The sequence below is a fragment of the Ananas comosus genome, linkage group 9 (genome assembly GCF_001540865.1).
Source record: "Ananas comosus cultivar F153 linkage group 9, ASM154086v1, whole genome shotgun sequence".
NCBI lineage: Eukaryota > Viridiplantae > Streptophyta > Magnoliopsida > Poales > Bromeliaceae > Ananas > Ananas comosus.
Genome location: NC_033629.1, coordinates 13036854 through 13054526, shown reverse-complemented (window position 1 = coordinate 13054526; position 17673 = coordinate 13036854). Strand labels below are relative to the sequence as shown.

The following is a 17673-nucleotide window of genomic DNA, read 5'->3' as shown; positions in this document are numbered from 1 at the left end:
GTGTGACAAATTGTTACATAATTAACTTTCAAATTTAAATTTAATAGGTTAGGGGATAGGGAAATAGGCCCTTATCCTCCCTTTTATATCCAAAAGCTAATTTTTTACCCGAGAATAGTAATTTTTGGTTATACCCATCAACACCTCCATTTTCTATATAAAACTATCTAAAATTGTTCTTATCCCCGGAAACAACCCAATTTTCATCCAAACACTATTTTTTTTATCCGCATACTTGTACCTATCCCTGTAATAGCTAGTTCTTGCTTATACCCGAACCAAACGGCACCTTAAAGTTTACATGGTAATAAAATCCTATTTCTTTTTCTAAATGCTATACAAAATTATTTCCTGCACCCGGTGCATACTTTAGTACTTTAATAAAATTAGGAAAACGTGGAGGATTCGAGTACGAATCAAAATGGGTGTTGCGGTACACAGAGTGTACGGATGCACGCGGTGCACGCAACAGTTTCTCTAAAGCCCACTTCACTTCATTTTGAAACCGCCCCTCCTCCGTTTCCCGCTCACCCTTCGGTCGTTCTCATTTCTCCAATCCGCTTCTTCTCCTTCTCCGACGCCGAAGCCCTAATGGAGCGGCGGCGCCGCCCCCCGGCGAAGGAGGCGGCTGCGGCGGGGGAGCTCCCTCGCGGTGGTGCCTCCTCCCCTCCACCGAACCCTTCCCCTCTCTTCCGCGACGTCTCCAACTACAAGACCCCGCACCCCTCCTTCCCGAACCCTAAAACCCATAACCCCGCTTCTCCTCTCCCCATATTCTTCACCGCCTCCAAGAACACCCTCACCCCCGCCGCTTCCTCCGCCTCCGCCTTCCGACGCCGCCCCTCCGCCGCCGCCGCCGTCGCCGCGCGCCGCCTCCGGGCGCTCGAGCTCGACCAATCCAAATCCTCCCGCAAGGTCCAGATCCGCCGAGAGAAGGCCCTCAAGTCGTTCTCCACGTCTCTCTCCTCCTGGCTCAACCTTCTCTTCCGAAACCCTAGCTCTTGCGGGTGCGATATCGCGAGTCGGCGACAGACTTCGGGTTTGATCGGGAAAAGGCAGAGCTTGGATGCGGAGAGGGAGATGGGGGTCGGCGGGCATTGGAGGAGCCCGAAGCGGCGGAGAGATCGGCTCTGGAAGTGTGGCGGGGAGGAGAAGAAGGGTTTTTCTTTTGGGATGGTTGCTTCGCTAAAGGTTTCGTTGCAGGATGTTTGTAGCTTTGATGATCTAAAGGAGAGAATGGAGGGTTACATATCCAGGGAAGGTTGTGATGAGGTTCTCTTGATGATGTATCAGGTTTGCAAGGTGAGTGCTTTCGTGGCTGTTTTATTGGTTCCTGATGCAATTTGTTCGATTTCATCATCATCCAATGCTAAAATACATAATCTCTGAAGAGAAAAGGCAGAATCTTTTTATTAGATGTAAAGTGGTGTTCTGAGATTTGCTAAGTATTTCATATTTCTCTTCCAGAATATAGATGAAGGCAGATTAAAAATGAAAGCAAATTGCCCGCTTGTAAGTGACCTTAGACTGAAGGAAAAGGCAACTCGAATTCTGATGTGCTACAACCCGGAGTGGCTTAGGATCGGACTGCATATTGTTCTTGCCGGTGATTCATTATTGTGCAATGAAGAAAGGGAACATGAAAAAGAAGATCTGTTCTTAAGGATGATTATAGAAAAGCAATTCTTTTCTCATTCAGGTGTTGCGAAGTCCTTTGCCTATAACAAGTTAGTTGAGGGCCTCTACCGGCCAGGGTACTTCGAAGCTTTGGGAAGCATTATCCTGAAAAGATTTATATTGCTAGTAATCTCTCTGGACAAAGCTAAAACCGAAAGTTCTCTGCCTATTAAATATGGTATTGATGGTCTAGATGGTGGTTCCCCTTTACTATTTTGTCGTCATTCTAATATTAAGTCAAGTCAACAAATTATTCATGGTACGTTGTAAAAAACTTATCTTTTCATAGACATGCATTTGGCTTTTATACTTTTATGTTTCGAAACACAACCTTTGTTTTTTTCTTTGTTCGCACATTGTAGAGTCCTTATCAGAGGTAATGCATGGCGAAGGTGATCTTCTTGTGCATCTCACAATTGTAGGATGTAAGCTGAATTATGTGCAGGTATTTGTAAATGATTGTCCTACTTTCTCTGTGCCTAGTCCGAATAATCATTGAAGTGGGGTTTTCATTCTCTTTTTGTTGATATTTAAATTCTTTTTTTGTCACCAACAGTATCAACAGTCTGTTTAGTTGCTGTATGCTACACTACTCAACATTGATATGAGTTTCGTGCTTTTGAAATTGTTAACAGTCCCCGCTTTCAGAATACGACTTCATTGTAAGAAATTTATTTCAAGATCTTCAAGATGGCATAGTACTGTGCAGAGCTCTTCAACTCTTGCTTTGTGATGCCTCAATAATTTCAGTATGATTCCTAATCACCACCCCTGTAATTACGCTCTAATGATATAGTATTTTAATACGAAATCTGGTTATTGTTTTCATGACTAGAAAGTGGTGGCTCCGTCAGATACTCGTAAAAAGAACTTGCAAAATTGCAGTATTGCGATTGAATACCTCAAGCAGGCTGGGGTTCCACTCTCTGCTGGAGATGGAGTTATGATTGTTGCAGAAGACATTGCCAATGGGGACAAAGAGCTGACAATGTCATTGCTCTGGAGTGTTTTTGTTCACTTGCAGGTCTGTTTGTAACTTTTGTTATTTGGATGGCAGATTATCTGGTGATACATTGAATGTTGGATTGCCTTCTGCAGTTTCCCCTACTAGTTCAGAGAACCTCATTGGTTGGCGAGATAGCAAAGTTAAAGGCATCTGATATGGTATGTATTCTACTTTATACTCTTAAATCTGTTGTAGTGCAGGTTTAATTTTTCTCTTAGGCTTCATGCGTAGTATTTGATCCCTGTACATGGATTGAGGACATGACCCAAGCTTTTCAGGTTGGGAGGGTCTAGAATTAGGGCTCTTTGATAAGGTCTAACTGTTGCAGCTTTCTTTCTTTCTTTCTTTCCTTTTTTGACAATAAGCTATTACAACTTTCTTATCTCCATAATATCAATGATTTAGTAATCCAACATTGTTGTTATACCCAACCTGCTGAAATTGGCTGGAAGCTCTGCTGCCGAGCTTAGCTATAATTTCATATAGATTGCATAGGATTTGCACAAAGTTTGCAATTTACTTCTTAATTTATAGTATATGTTATCTTCACTCGTAGGACCTTCCAAAGTACAACACCAAGACAAACATGGCCCTGCTTCTTGAGTGGATCCAGGTACTCTTTTCTTCTTTTTTTCGAAATTAGATCCAGTCATCCAGTTACTTCTGTTTAATACTGTTACCATCTATGAGGTTTCGTTCATGCAATCCCAGAATCTTTTTATTCTCTAGATATGCTTGAGCATAAACTCCAATCTGATGCATACTCATAATTTTAGTTTCTACAGAGAATTAAATTCATTCAAACATTATTCTATGCATATCCTAGCAGTTTATTTCATCTTTACTAAGATATTTAGTTTTTTAATCTTCCAGGTAGTTTGCGGGAAATATAGTATCAGGGTTGACACCTTGTCTTCTCTGGTCGACAGCAGAGCATTATGCTGCTTGATGAACTTCTATTTAAATATTGACATTCCTCTGACTTCACAAAAGGTTGACAATACTGCTGTTTATTCTTGTTCTTTGTTCTTATTTTCATTTCTCTTTTATTAAGCATCTGATCAGACTTCTTGTTAGACAAATTACTGTGTGACCATCTGTCTATCAGGAAAATGGTGAAAATTTTGATGAAGGATTAACTAGATGTCTTTATGCCGATTCTTCTGTTGTGTGTCACAATTTTCTTCCTGTCCGAAGAATCATTGAATGTCTATCTGACTTTCCTGAGGTAGGATTAGATCTATTATATATTCCTCTGTTTCCTCTGTTTGCTTATGTGTTTTTGGGTCTTTTATTAGGAACTGCAAGTAAGTCACATTTTAAATAACGATGCATCTCCTGACGAACGAAGTGTGACAATTCTTCTTACCTTCCTGGCTTCGCAACTTCTAAATAGTAAGAAATTGGTAAGTTACTGCATCCTAGTTATTTTGCAGGTTTAGTTGTTGGAGAATATGTGTGAAATTTTGTCTCTTGCCTTACTGTAGGATAAAGTAAGGAAGCTGACAAGTAGAATATTGGAGGATCAAAATGCAGAAATTAAGGTTTTGGCATTTTCCCAAATGTCCTTTTCTGGGAATGGTTCACCTATTAGATGCAGATCTCAAGGAAATAAGCTACCGAAATGTGCTTCAGAACAGAATAATGAAGGGTTTGGTAAATATACCAGTAAAAGTTTGTTTCTCTTTACTCTTTATAACTTGACTGGAATCGCTAGAAGTTTCATTTGCTCGCAAAAATTTAATGCTATCTGAACCATTTTCACACGATTTGTTTGATTTAATAAGATAGAGCTGAAAATTCAATGAAAGTCTGATTCTGCTGTTATACTGTAGTTTAGTACTTTCTTTTATGGCTTTTGTTTTGATGGCAGAATTGTCGCAGGAGAAATTTAGTCCATATTTAGTATAGATGCCAATGCCATTTATGTCTAGTTATGTCAACTCATGTTTCAGTTGCTATCCGAGTTGCTAGAGTCACATTTTACTGATTTTTCAGTTGCCATCTTCAACTATAGTCTCCTTGGTCCCTTTTATTGCCATATGTTGAGCCCTTGTTCTTTCATTCAGATTGGGCTGCAACAGTTATCCAGTCTCAAGTAAGAAGGATTGTTGCACGAAGCAAATTTTTGAAGATAAAAAGAGCCGCTTCTCTTCTGCAATCTGCCACACGTGCTTGGTTAGCTGCAACTTCAAATATTAAACATGCCTTTACTTGTTCTGATCACTCCGTCCTAGAGCAATCTTCTGGTGAGTTTTTCTCCAAATATGCCTTATAGTTATGTTTCATGCGAAAACACTGCTGATATTTATTTAAAATTATTTTAGGAAACTCTAACAGTTATCTTAAGTTCATGATGGAAAGACATAATTTTGTACGCACCAAAAGATCTGTTCGACTGATTCAGCGAGCATTGCGGGCTTGGATCGCACAAAGACGGCAGTTAGAAAGTATATTTTTGCATTCTAGTCTTCCAAACCAACAAAGCATATGTAGCAAGCTAGAAAACCCTAGGTATCAAGAAAGTATGGCTGCAGAGAAGATACAGCTTGCATGGAGAAGATACGCATATCATAAACAATTTTTGGAGAACATATCTGCTGTGGTGAAGATTCAAAGCAATTGGCGCAGCTGGTCCACACGGATACATTTCTCAAGACAAGTTCGAGCAATCATTACCATCCAGGCCAGAATTCGATGTCTATTTTGTCTAAGGGCATTCAGAAGGTTTCGTCTTGCCGCCCTCGTAATTCAACGATTTGTTAGGGGATGGCTGGCTCGAAAAGCGCTGCTAGGTTTGTTTTCACTTTAGTATGAATATGATTAGATTTTTCGGAAATTCTACCTTTTCTTACTAATCTACAACTTTTCCATTTTGGGTATCTGCATATTATCGTGCTTTGTTACATTGTTGCAATTCTCTATGATGCTTCCATGGGCCAATGATGACTAGTATCCATGCAGGTGCTTGTTTCATTCAATCAAAGAGGAAGATTTGTGGGTTATACAGCACACAATGTGCTGGTTCAGTCAAAAGTGTTGAATACAGTACTGTATTAAATTCAGTTTTGAGGTTACAGAGATGGTGGAGACGGATTTTGTTGTGTAGATCTGAACTAATGTCGGTAATTTTGATCCAAGCATGCATCCGTGGTTGGAGCTCTCGAAGAGAAGCAAATAAACTACGTTATAGTATTTCAGTTATTCAAGTAGGTAAAAAAATTCCAGATTCCGCTAAGATGATATATTAGTCTCTTAGATAAAGTTCGACCAAAGTAAAGCTTCATTTGCAGAAATGGTGGAGAAATGCCTTATTTCGACAATCAAGGAAAAGGTCGGTGCTCATTATTCAGGCACATGTTCGTTGTTGGATTGCTAGACAAGCAGTGAGACGAGATAAGAAGCGTATAATTCTTATTCAAGTATGCCATTTTCTAGGTTCTCTTGTCTAATTATGTTCTGTATTTTCCTTTTTTCCTATCTGGTGAAGTAGCCATATGGCTGGACACTAAAGGTCGTGCATAATGTATATTTTAGGCTAATAGTAGTAGTATACATATTTTAATTGGTAAAGGTGGAGCAAGTCCCATGTATGTACATCAACAACAAAAAGTCACACTAGTTTGTGTATAAAGATGGTTCTAAGGGTCTTTGTGATTCTGTTTCTTTACATGCACACACAATCCACTAATTCTCCGATTGCTTTCTTCGATACACAGTGTAACTATCTACCTAAAAATGTGTGACAAAACCTTCTTATCAATCTTTTGCCTTAAATTGTGTTAATTACATATCTTAAAAAAAATAAAATCAATTTTTCATTATTATTTTAAATCTGAATCAAGAGTCTTGGTTCCTTGATATCAGAATACTAACTCTCTTATTTACAGTCTCAATTCAGAGGCTACCTTGTAAGAAAAAACTCAAAAGAAGAGGTGTCCAACCTAAGGCACAGGCTACAGAAGTCAGCAACAAATGTGAAGGACGATATGCGGCTGATTAACAGACTACTCTCCGCACTTTCGCAACTCCTCGCCTGTAGAAATATTAGCAGTATTCGACAAACTTGTGCAACATTAAGTAAGTATTTCTTTTTCCAGAAATAGTTTTCAACATAGGAAAACTTGATTCTGCATAGTATGTATATAGCCAATGGGATATAATGCAAATATTTTAACACAGTCACATAATTTAGCTGCCAGTTTATCGATTTCATCAACTTTTAGGTGTTCAATTTTAATAGCTGTGATTCTTTAACCATATGTATCTTTTCTCACTAACCTTTTTCATGTGTTACTGTTCTTGAATTTATCATGGAATGTTTATTTATCTGTAGCTTCTATTGTTTTGCCACCAATTGCCTGTATCTTCTATTAACTACCAAACTACATCTTCCCTGAAATTTGCACGAATTTCATTAGAGCTGTTCTAAGATGATTGCCCATTTTGCTTGTCAAAAATTTCCAAAGACACAAGGTAATATTTTCTTCTGTTGTGGAAATAACCTTTGGTGGATTGTATTTATTACCAAACAGAATAATGATGCTTCCACACCACATAATTAATGTGTTAGTAGTTGGTCCTCATAGGTTTACATTTTGGAGCAGCATTGGCACCTATCATTCTGGATTCATGCTTAAGAACTTGATGATGTTTACTGGTTTTTCATGCAAGAGTTATGCTGAGCAACTGCTTTCTGAGCTGTTTGTGGTTGTTAGCTAATATTATGTTGAAGTTTCTGGTACAGAAGGAAAGTATGTATTTTATTTTGCATGTGTTGATTCTCTCATATTTTTCTCTGGCAGGTATGGCTACCGAGCATTCTGAGAAGTGCTGTGAAATGCTTGCGGATGCTGGCGCAGTTGAAATTCTACTGAAACAAGTCCACTCACTGAATCGTGGGGTCCCCGACCAAGAAGTTTTGAAGCATGTGCTTTGTACTCTTAGGAACATTGCACATTTCCCTAAACTTCTGCAAGTATTAATCAACGCCCCTCGGTCGGTGGAGATTATCTTCCAAGAATTGCTAAGGTTCTCCATAAATGGTGTCTCTTTCTCCATACTCAACAATTCTCAGTCACCTCATTACCCATCTTTCGAAGTTTGTGTAGATTTTTCCATATATACTCCTGCAACATAAGTACATATGCCTGCAATATTTGAATTTAAATACATGTCCTAAGCAAACTTAATGTCTTACATACATATATTCGTACTTACAAACATACATATGTTCGTACTTACAAAACTAACCTTTTAGAACAAAGAAATTTCTTGTATAAAACCAACTACATGAAATGAGTACCGCTGGTCTGTAAATAAGCAAACTTTTGAATACTAAGCCATTCATATACACTTTGAGGTTGGTTTTTTTTTTTTTTTTTTTTGGGAGAGAGGAAGAAAGGTAGCATGCTACCTACTTCTTTTATTTTTTTTAGAAATAAATTTAACTAAAAATGTAAATCAACTAAAATTTGAACTTGGGATTTCAGATACCAACCACCAAGCCCTTTGCACTTGCACTAGGGATGGTTTGTACCCTCTAAGGTTTCGTAATAGTATTTTCAATGCTGTAGTAGTGTAGTACTTTAGAATACAGTAACCTTGGAGGTAAGTTTCCCAACATCCTTTTCATATTTTGGAGTCTTCTGAGCATTTCAAATTTTTTCAATTTCAGTCCTTATTCCACTTCTTTTGTTTTTTACTTTTTGGTGCACTGTCTCAGGAACAAATCGGGCACGTTTTTTGTTGCATGCGATCTTCTGAAGAAGATTACTGCAGCGAAAGAAGGCCGCGAACTTACACATAAGTTACACGGCCATGTGAGAAGACTAACCATCATCATTCAAGATCTCGAGAGGAAGATAGAGTTGGAAAAGAGGTGAGATAATATATATTTATTACTCGTTTTTTTGCCTTTTTTTTGCCTTCCCCTTATACTCTCTTTGTATCTTTGTGTAGGAATGCTCGTCGAGGAGGTGGAAGAGACCTTACCATGCTTTTAAGGCACAAAGAGACTGTTAGCCTGTTAGCTATGATTATCGATAACAATCAGTAAGAGCATTGTAATCTTTATCCACATTTTTTTTTTTTTTGGTGGGAGGTGGGTGGGATAAATTTTGTCTTTTGTGTATATGGTAAAATGATACTGCTAGGGCCTATCTCTTCTCCTTTTGCGAGAAACTAAATATCAGGGAAAATAGGAAAATTAATATGGGTGGTGTGGAATGTTTGTATTTTGGTTTTTCTGTGTGCATGATGAAATTTACTAATGAGTGCTAATTTGTGGAGAAATGATTAAATACTCATGATCAAAATTTTCGTTTCTATTTGCTTTTGAGTTTGCTTTTTTTTATTTTTTGTATTTTCTCCTGTGAGAGTGAATTTAAATAGAATGAAATTTTGCGGGTAACTCTTGACAGAACCTAATAGTTTACGTCTGTTGCCTTTTTTTTATTATAGTGCATAAAGTGTGAAAACAATAAAATTTTTATATTTTATTATAGTGCACAAACAATAAAATGACCTTTTATTTTTTGATGTATTTATTTTTCTTTTATATAACTGTTTGATCCATTCGAGATCCTGCTGCCTCAACATTTGTAGCAAAATGTATTTTCCAAATGAATGAAGCGGATAGCGTGCAATCTTTATCTCAAAAAAAATTAAAATAAAATAAAATTCCCCTGTCAGGCTATCTTTCTTCTTGCACGTCCAAGACTTGCATTGTACTTCCTTACGGTAGTTTAAAGTGTAGCATTTGGAGCATATTAATCAATTGAGTGGTAGAGATTGTGTTTAAGTACCACATAATAAGAAGTCGAATTGAGCTAAACCACAAGTGTTTTACCGTCACAAAGAAATGGACAAAAACAATACATTAGCTTGTTAATGATAACCTTATGTAGGAGAGCTCTTGCGGAGATAATCATCAAGCTGTGCACTACTACATTACAAGCCTAGCATTAAATTTGCTAACGATAATACATACAGGAATTACATTATCTTTGGCACATGTATATACTCCTGGACCTAAGACATACATGTAAATTATATTTGAATCCCCCCCTCGCCCCGCCTGTTATTGGAGCGCGGCAACACAAATCAGTGCTATAGAGCATCGGATAGTGATGGGAATATGAAGATTACATGTGTCAGCTAGCAAACTTCAAATCAAAGGGCTCTGCAAACCGAGCCGACCTTCGCCTCCTTTTCCCCTCGGGGGTGCACCTAATAACATTGCCCTTCCCAAGCTTAACAGAAAATTTGCCACTCTGACTCGGCGAGTTCAAGTGGGATGCGTCGTTCACGACACAAGGTTTGCCTCTTTTAGAAACTTTCTTTAAAGGGGACTTTAACCTCTTCCTAGCCCACCGGCTCTCCGTTTCTTCTCTTTTATCACGATTAATGAGTGTGACAGAGAAGGGGTTAGTGCTTGTGTGACATACCAACTCATTGCTTGATGTGTCTCTTTGCAAATCGACATTACCATCATTCACCTAAAATTGAAAAAAATAAAGTTGACTAAAATGAGCAAGCTGCAAGCCTGAGGTGCTTTTACTGTTGTAAATTGCAATTAGCAACAACTGACAAAACTTAGCAACATTTGACAAAAATTATCAACAACATGAGAATTGAGAGTAGGCGTATACCAATTGGAGAAGAGCAGAAAATGTCCTGGCTACCTCGTACTTAGATTGGCCCAACACTATATTCGTAAAAGGCATTGCTCCCGCATCATCTGCTTCTGAGGAGAGTTTGTCCAGGATTCTTTCTCCATACAAGTGAATGTCAAAAGCCGGATGTGATTCCTATAGGAACAACCAAATATAAATGTAGAGAAAATTAACCTAAAAGTAGGAAATAACCAATAAACAAATCACTAGTGGAATCTCGTAACCCACTTGCTCTTCCAAGGTGTGTTCAATTCGTTGTCTCCATGTTGAGACTCGTGCAGCTAATTCTGTCTGCTTCTCAGTCTCAGCTATGCTAGCAAGAAGAGAATCCTGTGTCAAAAAATAGTATCTCATCAGACAAGCAACAAAAACAAATTGACAGCTAAGGCATGGCAAGATCCTCAAAGATTAACATATGTAGTGATAAATAGGATATCAAATTTACCAAATGCGAGCGGCACAAGTCTTCAAGGTTTCCATGGGAATCAAGATGATCTTGCGCGAATCCTTCAACTCCATCAAAATTAGCATTATCACTCTGCGACACGATGGTTAAAGCAAGCACATCACATAAAACACAAGCTGAAGTAACCAAAAATGAAAAGGAAAAGAAGCTAATAAACACCAACCTTGTCATGGTATGTGGGCAAGTCCGCATCCATATGATACAAATCATGGTCTACATCAACTTCCTCTTGAGCACAATCAGGAGAATGATCGCCACCTGCATCATCATTCTCATCCTCGAAATGACCAAACCCATGATGAATTTCTTCCCCAAATGTAAGTGATCTCCTAAGCTGCAATAATAAAGTCGAGATCAGTAAGAACTATGACAATTTAAACGATTCACATATCGTACTAGAAAATGGTACATATCTTCACCTTTTCATACAGAGGGGGGGAGTGTGACGCCTGCTGCTTTTTTTGAAGAGATAGCTGTACTTCAAATGATTTTGCAAACTCGGGGATAATAACGCCATCCAACTTGGCAATAGGAAACTGGGAACTGGTGGTGCTCCGTTTAGTGTTACATGTTACCCGTCTTGCAAAAGCCTTAACTGTTGAAAGAAGAAGAGCCACAAAGAGGTATTTCAATTTCTTGAGAAAAGAAAAACAGAGTTGTGATTAGTACAAATTTTATAAATAAAATTACCTTTTTTGAAGGGTTTTATCTTCAAATCCCCAGGTTCATGGGGATTCAATGGCTTCCACGGATCTTCATATTCATCATCTGAATCATCCCTAACACTTGAACATCCAAAATTTGGTTGCTCCCCTTCGAAGTTATTATGATCGGGATAATCTCGATTATAATTCTCATTATCTACAAAATCAAAATTTTGCTCTAAATTTCTATCCAAATTGATCCCTTGGGTTTCCTTATGAGTTGATTTACGAGCAGATCCTCCAGATCTTCCAGTTGGCGAAGCAAAAAAACCGTTACGACCTTTGGACCTCACCGAGCTGCCTCTGCTAGGTAATACACTTTCTTCAACAACATAATTCGTTTGCAAGAAATCATCAACAGCTGGGGCGTCACAGGGGTCTAAGAGAAGAAAATCACCATAAAAGTCACATGTCGCTAACTGCAATGAGAAAAGAACCAATCTGGATTCAAGAAGGCAATAATTCTGAAAATAGTTAAAAAAAGTTCGCATATAAGGAAGCAAATATTACCAAATACGATTCTAATTCACCAGAATCACCACTGCTATCTAGACAATCTCCTTCAAGTACAAGTAGATTAGCAGGGGGCTTCGGTATTCGCCTGACAGAGTCCTCTTTATCATGCACATCATCCAAAGTATTTTTCGCTTCCACTGCAAATTTATATTTTATGCCACTGGGGATATTACAAATTTGCTACAGAAAAAACACATTTGATAAAAATTATAATCACCTAGCACATCATCTAATCCCAGAAATGTTTCGTCCTCTTCATGTATAATTGAATCAGGTGCATTTCCATCAGCTTGAGCAAAAGTTTTCTCCTGTTGGTCTTGCCTAAACAAGAATCCAAACAGCTTAGTCTCTTCCAAATAAATAAAAAAGTTATGAAGGTGAAATGCAAAAGAGTGAGGAAAGAATGATTCCCACAAATTGATTATAGCTCATTGACTGGTCCAATATTTTTGATAATGGGTGAAAGGTCTTCAAACTTTTCAAAAAGATAGTACATACAGAGAATTGGAATACTAATTGGAATACTCATAAAAGCACTTTATACTAGAGCATTTTGATTTATTTAGGTGATCTTTTTGCTTATTAATGGAGAATAGAGCTAACTTCTTATTACTATCTATCAAAGAGATCATATACACAAATAGAAAAATATATTAAATTCATACACTGATAAAATCAGATCCTAATAAGTTAATCTCTCTCAGTTTGGACTTTGGACTAATATTCTAAACTATACACTTTTATCCATCCTAACCAAGACCGCATTGCTTTAGAGCTGTCGACTGAATTTTCTACTTAACACGCAATGAAACCTCACTACATCACCAATTAGGCTCCAAGTTTTTGTTTTTCTGTCACCTTCTACACAGATCTTCTAAAAATGTATACCTTAAGCCAGCATTACAGAGAAGAGCAAGAATTGCTAGCAACATTACTAAAATTGTTTCAAATGGGTATATATATATATATATATATATATATATATATATATATATATATATGTATACAGCACCAATTAAAAGGCAGGCTACTCAGGACTTACGCAAACTAACCTCTTCTGCGAAAGAAACTCCAATGCATGCAAAACCAATGAATACAAGTACTCAACTTTCCGGCTGTACACTTGGACCGATCCTTGGAGAAGCAGTGCAGCTGCACCAAGATCACCCACATTATGCAAGAAACAATCACCGAAAAATATAAAAAAAAATCATGCAAACAAATAAAGGTGAATTGCAAATATGTACCAATACCCCCTCCACAATAGGCCAATTTGAAATTGTTTTGTTTCGTTATGTTATTGAAAGGGATTTGTTAGCGCTGCGCTTGAAAAAGTGTCCGAAACAGTTAAATTGGTCGCAAAGACCATTAAACATAGAAAATCAACAATTTAATCAGTAGAAACAACTCAAATCAAAAGAATCTAAATTTGACGGGGTTATGAACCAAAAGGGGTTTATTTCAAAATGGTCTATGATCAGGGTTTTCCAATACAACTATACCTTTAAAAAGAAAAAAAAAAAAAGAAGAACAAGCTGAAAGAGAGAGAGATACGAGGTCGAACCTTCGGCGAAGTTGACGGAGTGGAGCGCGTGGTCTTGGTCGTCGGCGGCGGAGATCTCCCCGGAGCAGATCCTAAGGAGGTACTCCTCGAGATTCGCGGCGAGATCGACCTCCCAATTGGATTGGGGATCGCGGTTGGGTTGGAGGAGGTGGAACCGCGATGCACCGCCGCCGCCGCCGGGCCCTGCGAGCTCCTCTTGGTCGCTCATCTCCGAGGCTACGAGAGACCCGTTTGAGCGCGGCACCTCGGCAGATCCATGAGAAACCCTAGCAAACGTGGGGAGGGGATTTGGCGGAGGTGTTCAATGGAGTGGTTCTCGGTGACGGAGTTAGGGTTTCTAGGGTTTCAAGGGGAATGGGGGAAGAGAGAGAGAGAGAGAGAGAGAGAGAGAGAGAGATTTGGTTTTGGGAGTTCCCGCTCTCGGTCGAAAGAGGAGACATGGTTTAAACTTTTTCTAGTGTTTATGGTGTTGACTCGGTCAGAGTTGGAACTGGGCCCAACCAAAGCCCAAAACAGGTCAGGGTTGGGCTTGGCCCAAACACGGCCCAAAAGTCTGTCACAAGCAATTACTATTACTGGGCTCATAATTTCTTCCGGCCCATTTAATTTTGAGTCGGGCTTTTGTTAAATGACATTTAAATGTTATCAATCTCAAATTAACTTGCAGAAATTAGAAGAGCAAAAGAAGTATACCAATATATTTATTTTTTTCACATGAATAAAAATGGGAAAAGATTTTCTTACCTAGATTATCGTGTTATAATTTGTTTTGTTCTGTATGTTCTTAAGTAACTCTTTGGCTTAATCATACCGAATATGCGAGATAAGCTCGAGCTTACGAAATGAGTCAGATGAGGGAGCGCATGGTGAGCCAAGTTGCGAGCCAAGCACGAGGCATTTGCTGACGCTGTGTAGTGACCTATCGTAAATGTCTCCGAGCTATTCTGTGCCCCATAAACCTTAACCCTTAACATACATAGAAATGACTGAAAATATAGAAAGATGTTGAATCACCATCACAACTCATGACCACCAAACATTAGCCAAACCCTAACCCTTCCAAAGCTAAATTCTTTCGCATATTGGTAGAATTGGGCTCGAGCCATAACCGAACCCAAATGCACCTTTTCAATCAAGTTGGTCCTCATTTGCCTTTGGGTCCCTTTTAGACAAGCACTAAACCAAAAGGGAAAGTTGGCAAGTGTGTTCAAATGCACTTGTCTAGTACTAAAATAAACTACTTTGATTTAACAATGAATCTTCAACGCAAAATGAGATGACTTTTTAAGTGGTTTTCTGTTGTCCTACCTACTTGACCAAGTTTTGAATATATAGTTTATTTGGGAAAAAAAAACTTTTGAATCTATAGGGGCTTATTTGGAGCTAATCATGCCATAAGACAATTACATTGGATTGGACCCATAACCTGATAAGCTGTTACATTTGGTTTTAAGTAAATGATTTGAAATGGGTCTAAAATTCAAGTTTATGATTGACACTAATAAGTTACAAAATGTCATTTTACGACTCAAAATCAATACTTACATCTCTTGTCGAGTTTTGTGGGCTCCATTGACTCACCTATTACTAACCAATTTGTTGCACTTCTCTTTCAATATGGTTGAGGATAAGGATATGATTATCGGATTAGATTCATACATGATTAAATCAAATGCCAATCCAAAATCCAACCCGAATCAAAGGTATGTTTCGACCTTCACTGCATTTCAACTTCAAAACACAACTCCAAATCTCAGTATAACAATCGAAAGAATCAGACTTGGTGGTTGGTATCCGAGGTCCCAAGTTCAAATCCTAATTGATTCACATTTCTATCTAAGTTTATTTCAAAAAGAAATAAACGAAGCTGATAGCATGATATCTATCTCTAAAAGAAAAACAATCGAAATAATCGGACTACAGAACGTATTTTACAAATTACTTGACAATTGTTTAGAATTAAACTCAAATTGGTTTGCAGGTTCATATTTATCGATTAGCTGTGTCACATACATATGTTGCTCAAATGAAGCATCACATTCTTTTGTGCTGCTAAATTGCTAACTGATGGATAAGTATAACTATTTTATTTTTATTTTTATTTTTTTGGAGAAATAGGTAGTGATCTACCCGCTTCATTCATTCGGAAAATGAACTAAGCTTACAAAGTGAAAGCAGCCAGAACCTCCGATGGGGAAAAGCGTCAAAGAGTAGCAACAAAAAGAAAAACAAAAAAAGTAAAAATCGAGAAGGTAGTGATCTACCCGCTTCATTTATTCGAATAAGTATAACTATTAAACTGAGAATAGGGCAACTAATATTTTTGAAAGTAACATGCCAAAAGGAAAGGAGCCATGAATATTCCTCTGCACCAAAATTTTAATACTTGGGTACGATTTGCTGTTCAATCCCAACCACCAATTTTCCATTCTTGTGACTCTCAGAAAAGTATGCACAAACTACAGAAAAAGTGACATCTCACCTTATGTCCATAGCTATCATGAGGCTCTTTATTATAAGAATGTGCAAAAAAGATAGTAGAATCATGGAGTGTGAGATGGGCAAGGAGAAAGGTAATAGATAGCATTTTTAACCTATTTGTATAAACTAATAAGCGAATTTTAGACTGTTAGATATAATCAGCAACATTAAAAAGGTCTACTCATTAAAATGATCATTTGGGGTACTTTATTTCATATCTAATAACTCTTAGAACCACTTGGTATTTCGATAATAAATTTTAATTAAAACATCTAAATTCTTGAGTAACTATCGTTAAAATTATTTACAAATGAACAAGATGCCAGCAATAATTTTTTAGAGAGAGAGAGAGAGAGAGAGAGAGAGGGTGAGGGTTAGGGAGCAATAACTTTGCTATTATACATTTATTATTGGAATGCATGTGTTTGCTCAAAAAACGGGAAAAGAGAAATCAAAAGTTATATTGGGAAGCTTGTGAAAAGCACAAAGTACATATATAGGATAACCATTACCCTTATTATTCCATGCTATCAATAATAATAAATTTATATATATTCCACCAACCAATCTCTCTTTGGGGATTGGTCAACTGCTCCACCTTTGCCTCCATTCCAGGTTTGCTCATGTGATGAGTTCCATTAAAAAGAGCTTTTTTTTTTAGTAGCCCCATGTGAGGACTAAGTTGTTTGGCTTGACCAAATTTATTAATATTAACTTTATATATTAAAGAAGAAGGAAAAAAAAATCATAATTAGAGCAACCCACATTGTCTAAGTTGAATTCAAAATCAATGCATGTTGTTTGTAGCGGAAGCGAAGAATATAGAGGCTTGAGAATGAATAAGTCGTTTATGCGTTCATCTTATCATACAACTTATTAATGTGTGTTGCAATCGCGCGAACTCGATGTACTGTAAAATGTACAGAATAAATTAGAAAGATTGAGATTTTTTTTTTTTTAAACTCGTGCTTGTGTAAATATGGTTGCATCTGTGTATGTTAACTTTAGGGATTGGGTTGGGCCAAGAAATAGGACTAATTCAAGATAAACAAAAAAGAAAATACTTTTTTTATATAACTAAAATATCTAAATATTTTTTTAATTGAAGTATTAGTTTTTTTGTATTTATTTTTATGCATAGTGCTTGCTTTTTTCTAAGTTAGTTGTGACCTTATGAATATATAAGTTGTACAAAGTTTTCAACCTCAAAACCAATCATATTGGATTACCTTATCCTTGTTTGTAGGCATAGTGCACATGCAATTTGTTTAAACTATGCTTTGTTAAAAGTAATTTCCCTAAATTAGTGTCACCTTAGATGAAGGAAAAATGAATGTGATGAATTATACACTTTTTGTAGGTATATATATATTCATTGTAATCATAACAGTACTTAAAATGGAATTGATGATTATTGTTAAGTACCTTTATAGGTCTTTTTGTAGCAGATAAATTGTTATGGTAATTTGATATTAAAATTAATCAAAGCCTCCACCATTTAACATGTCTTATCTGGTCTCCACCTTAAATATTTAATGTATTAAATTTTCGTATTATATCACGATGGATTAAATTTTTACCTC

General features: G+C 37.3%; 2 protein-coding genes across 4 annotated transcripts; one reads left to right on the top strand and one right to left on the bottom strand.

The window, feature by feature from the left end:
• Positions 533 to 8991, top strand: LOC109715078 (abnormal spindle-like microcephaly-associated protein homolog). 3 transcript variants are annotated; one of them, XM_020239876.1, is made up of 19 exons: positions 533 to 1302; positions 1468 to 1936; positions 2040 to 2122; positions 2313 to 2426; positions 2513 to 2701; positions 2776 to 2841; positions 3240 to 3296; positions 3557 to 3676; positions 3792 to 3911; positions 3982 to 4089; positions 4171 to 4339; positions 4753 to 4932; positions 5011 to 5478; positions 5648 to 5892; positions 5977 to 6105; positions 6574 to 6763; positions 7489 to 7714; positions 8409 to 8564; positions 8645 to 8991. In XM_020239876.1, the coding sequence occupies exons 1-19, from the start codon at positions 592 to 594 to the stop codon at positions 8739 to 8741; spliced, it is 3897 nt and encodes a 1298-aa protein (XP_020095465.1). In that variant the 5' UTR covers positions 533 to 591; the 3' UTR covers positions 8742 to 8991. The 3 variants fall into 3 exon arrangements, with proteins under 3 accessions (XP_020095465.1, XP_020095466.1, XP_020095467.1); XM_020239877.1 differs by lacking the exon at positions 3792 to 3911; XM_020239878.1 differs by lacking the exons at positions 7489 to 7714; positions 8409 to 8564; positions 8645 to 8991 and having other exon boundaries at positions 5648 to 5896; positions 6574 to 6656.
• On the bottom strand, positions 9501 to 14252 carry LOC109715079 (condensin-2 complex subunit H2). Its single transcript, XM_020239879.1, has 11 exons — positions 13610 to 14252; positions 13098 to 13197; positions 12263 to 12366; positions 12040 to 12182; positions 11516 to 11948; positions 11245 to 11420; positions 10989 to 11159; positions 10805 to 10897; positions 10588 to 10689; positions 10336 to 10494; positions 9501 to 10182 (listed from the first exon to the last, which is right to left on the bottom strand). The coding sequence occupies exons 1-11, from the start codon at positions 13815 to 13817 to the stop codon at positions 9838 to 9840; spliced, it is 2034 nt and encodes a 677-aa protein (XP_020095468.1). The 5' UTR covers positions 13818 to 14252; the 3' UTR covers positions 9501 to 9837.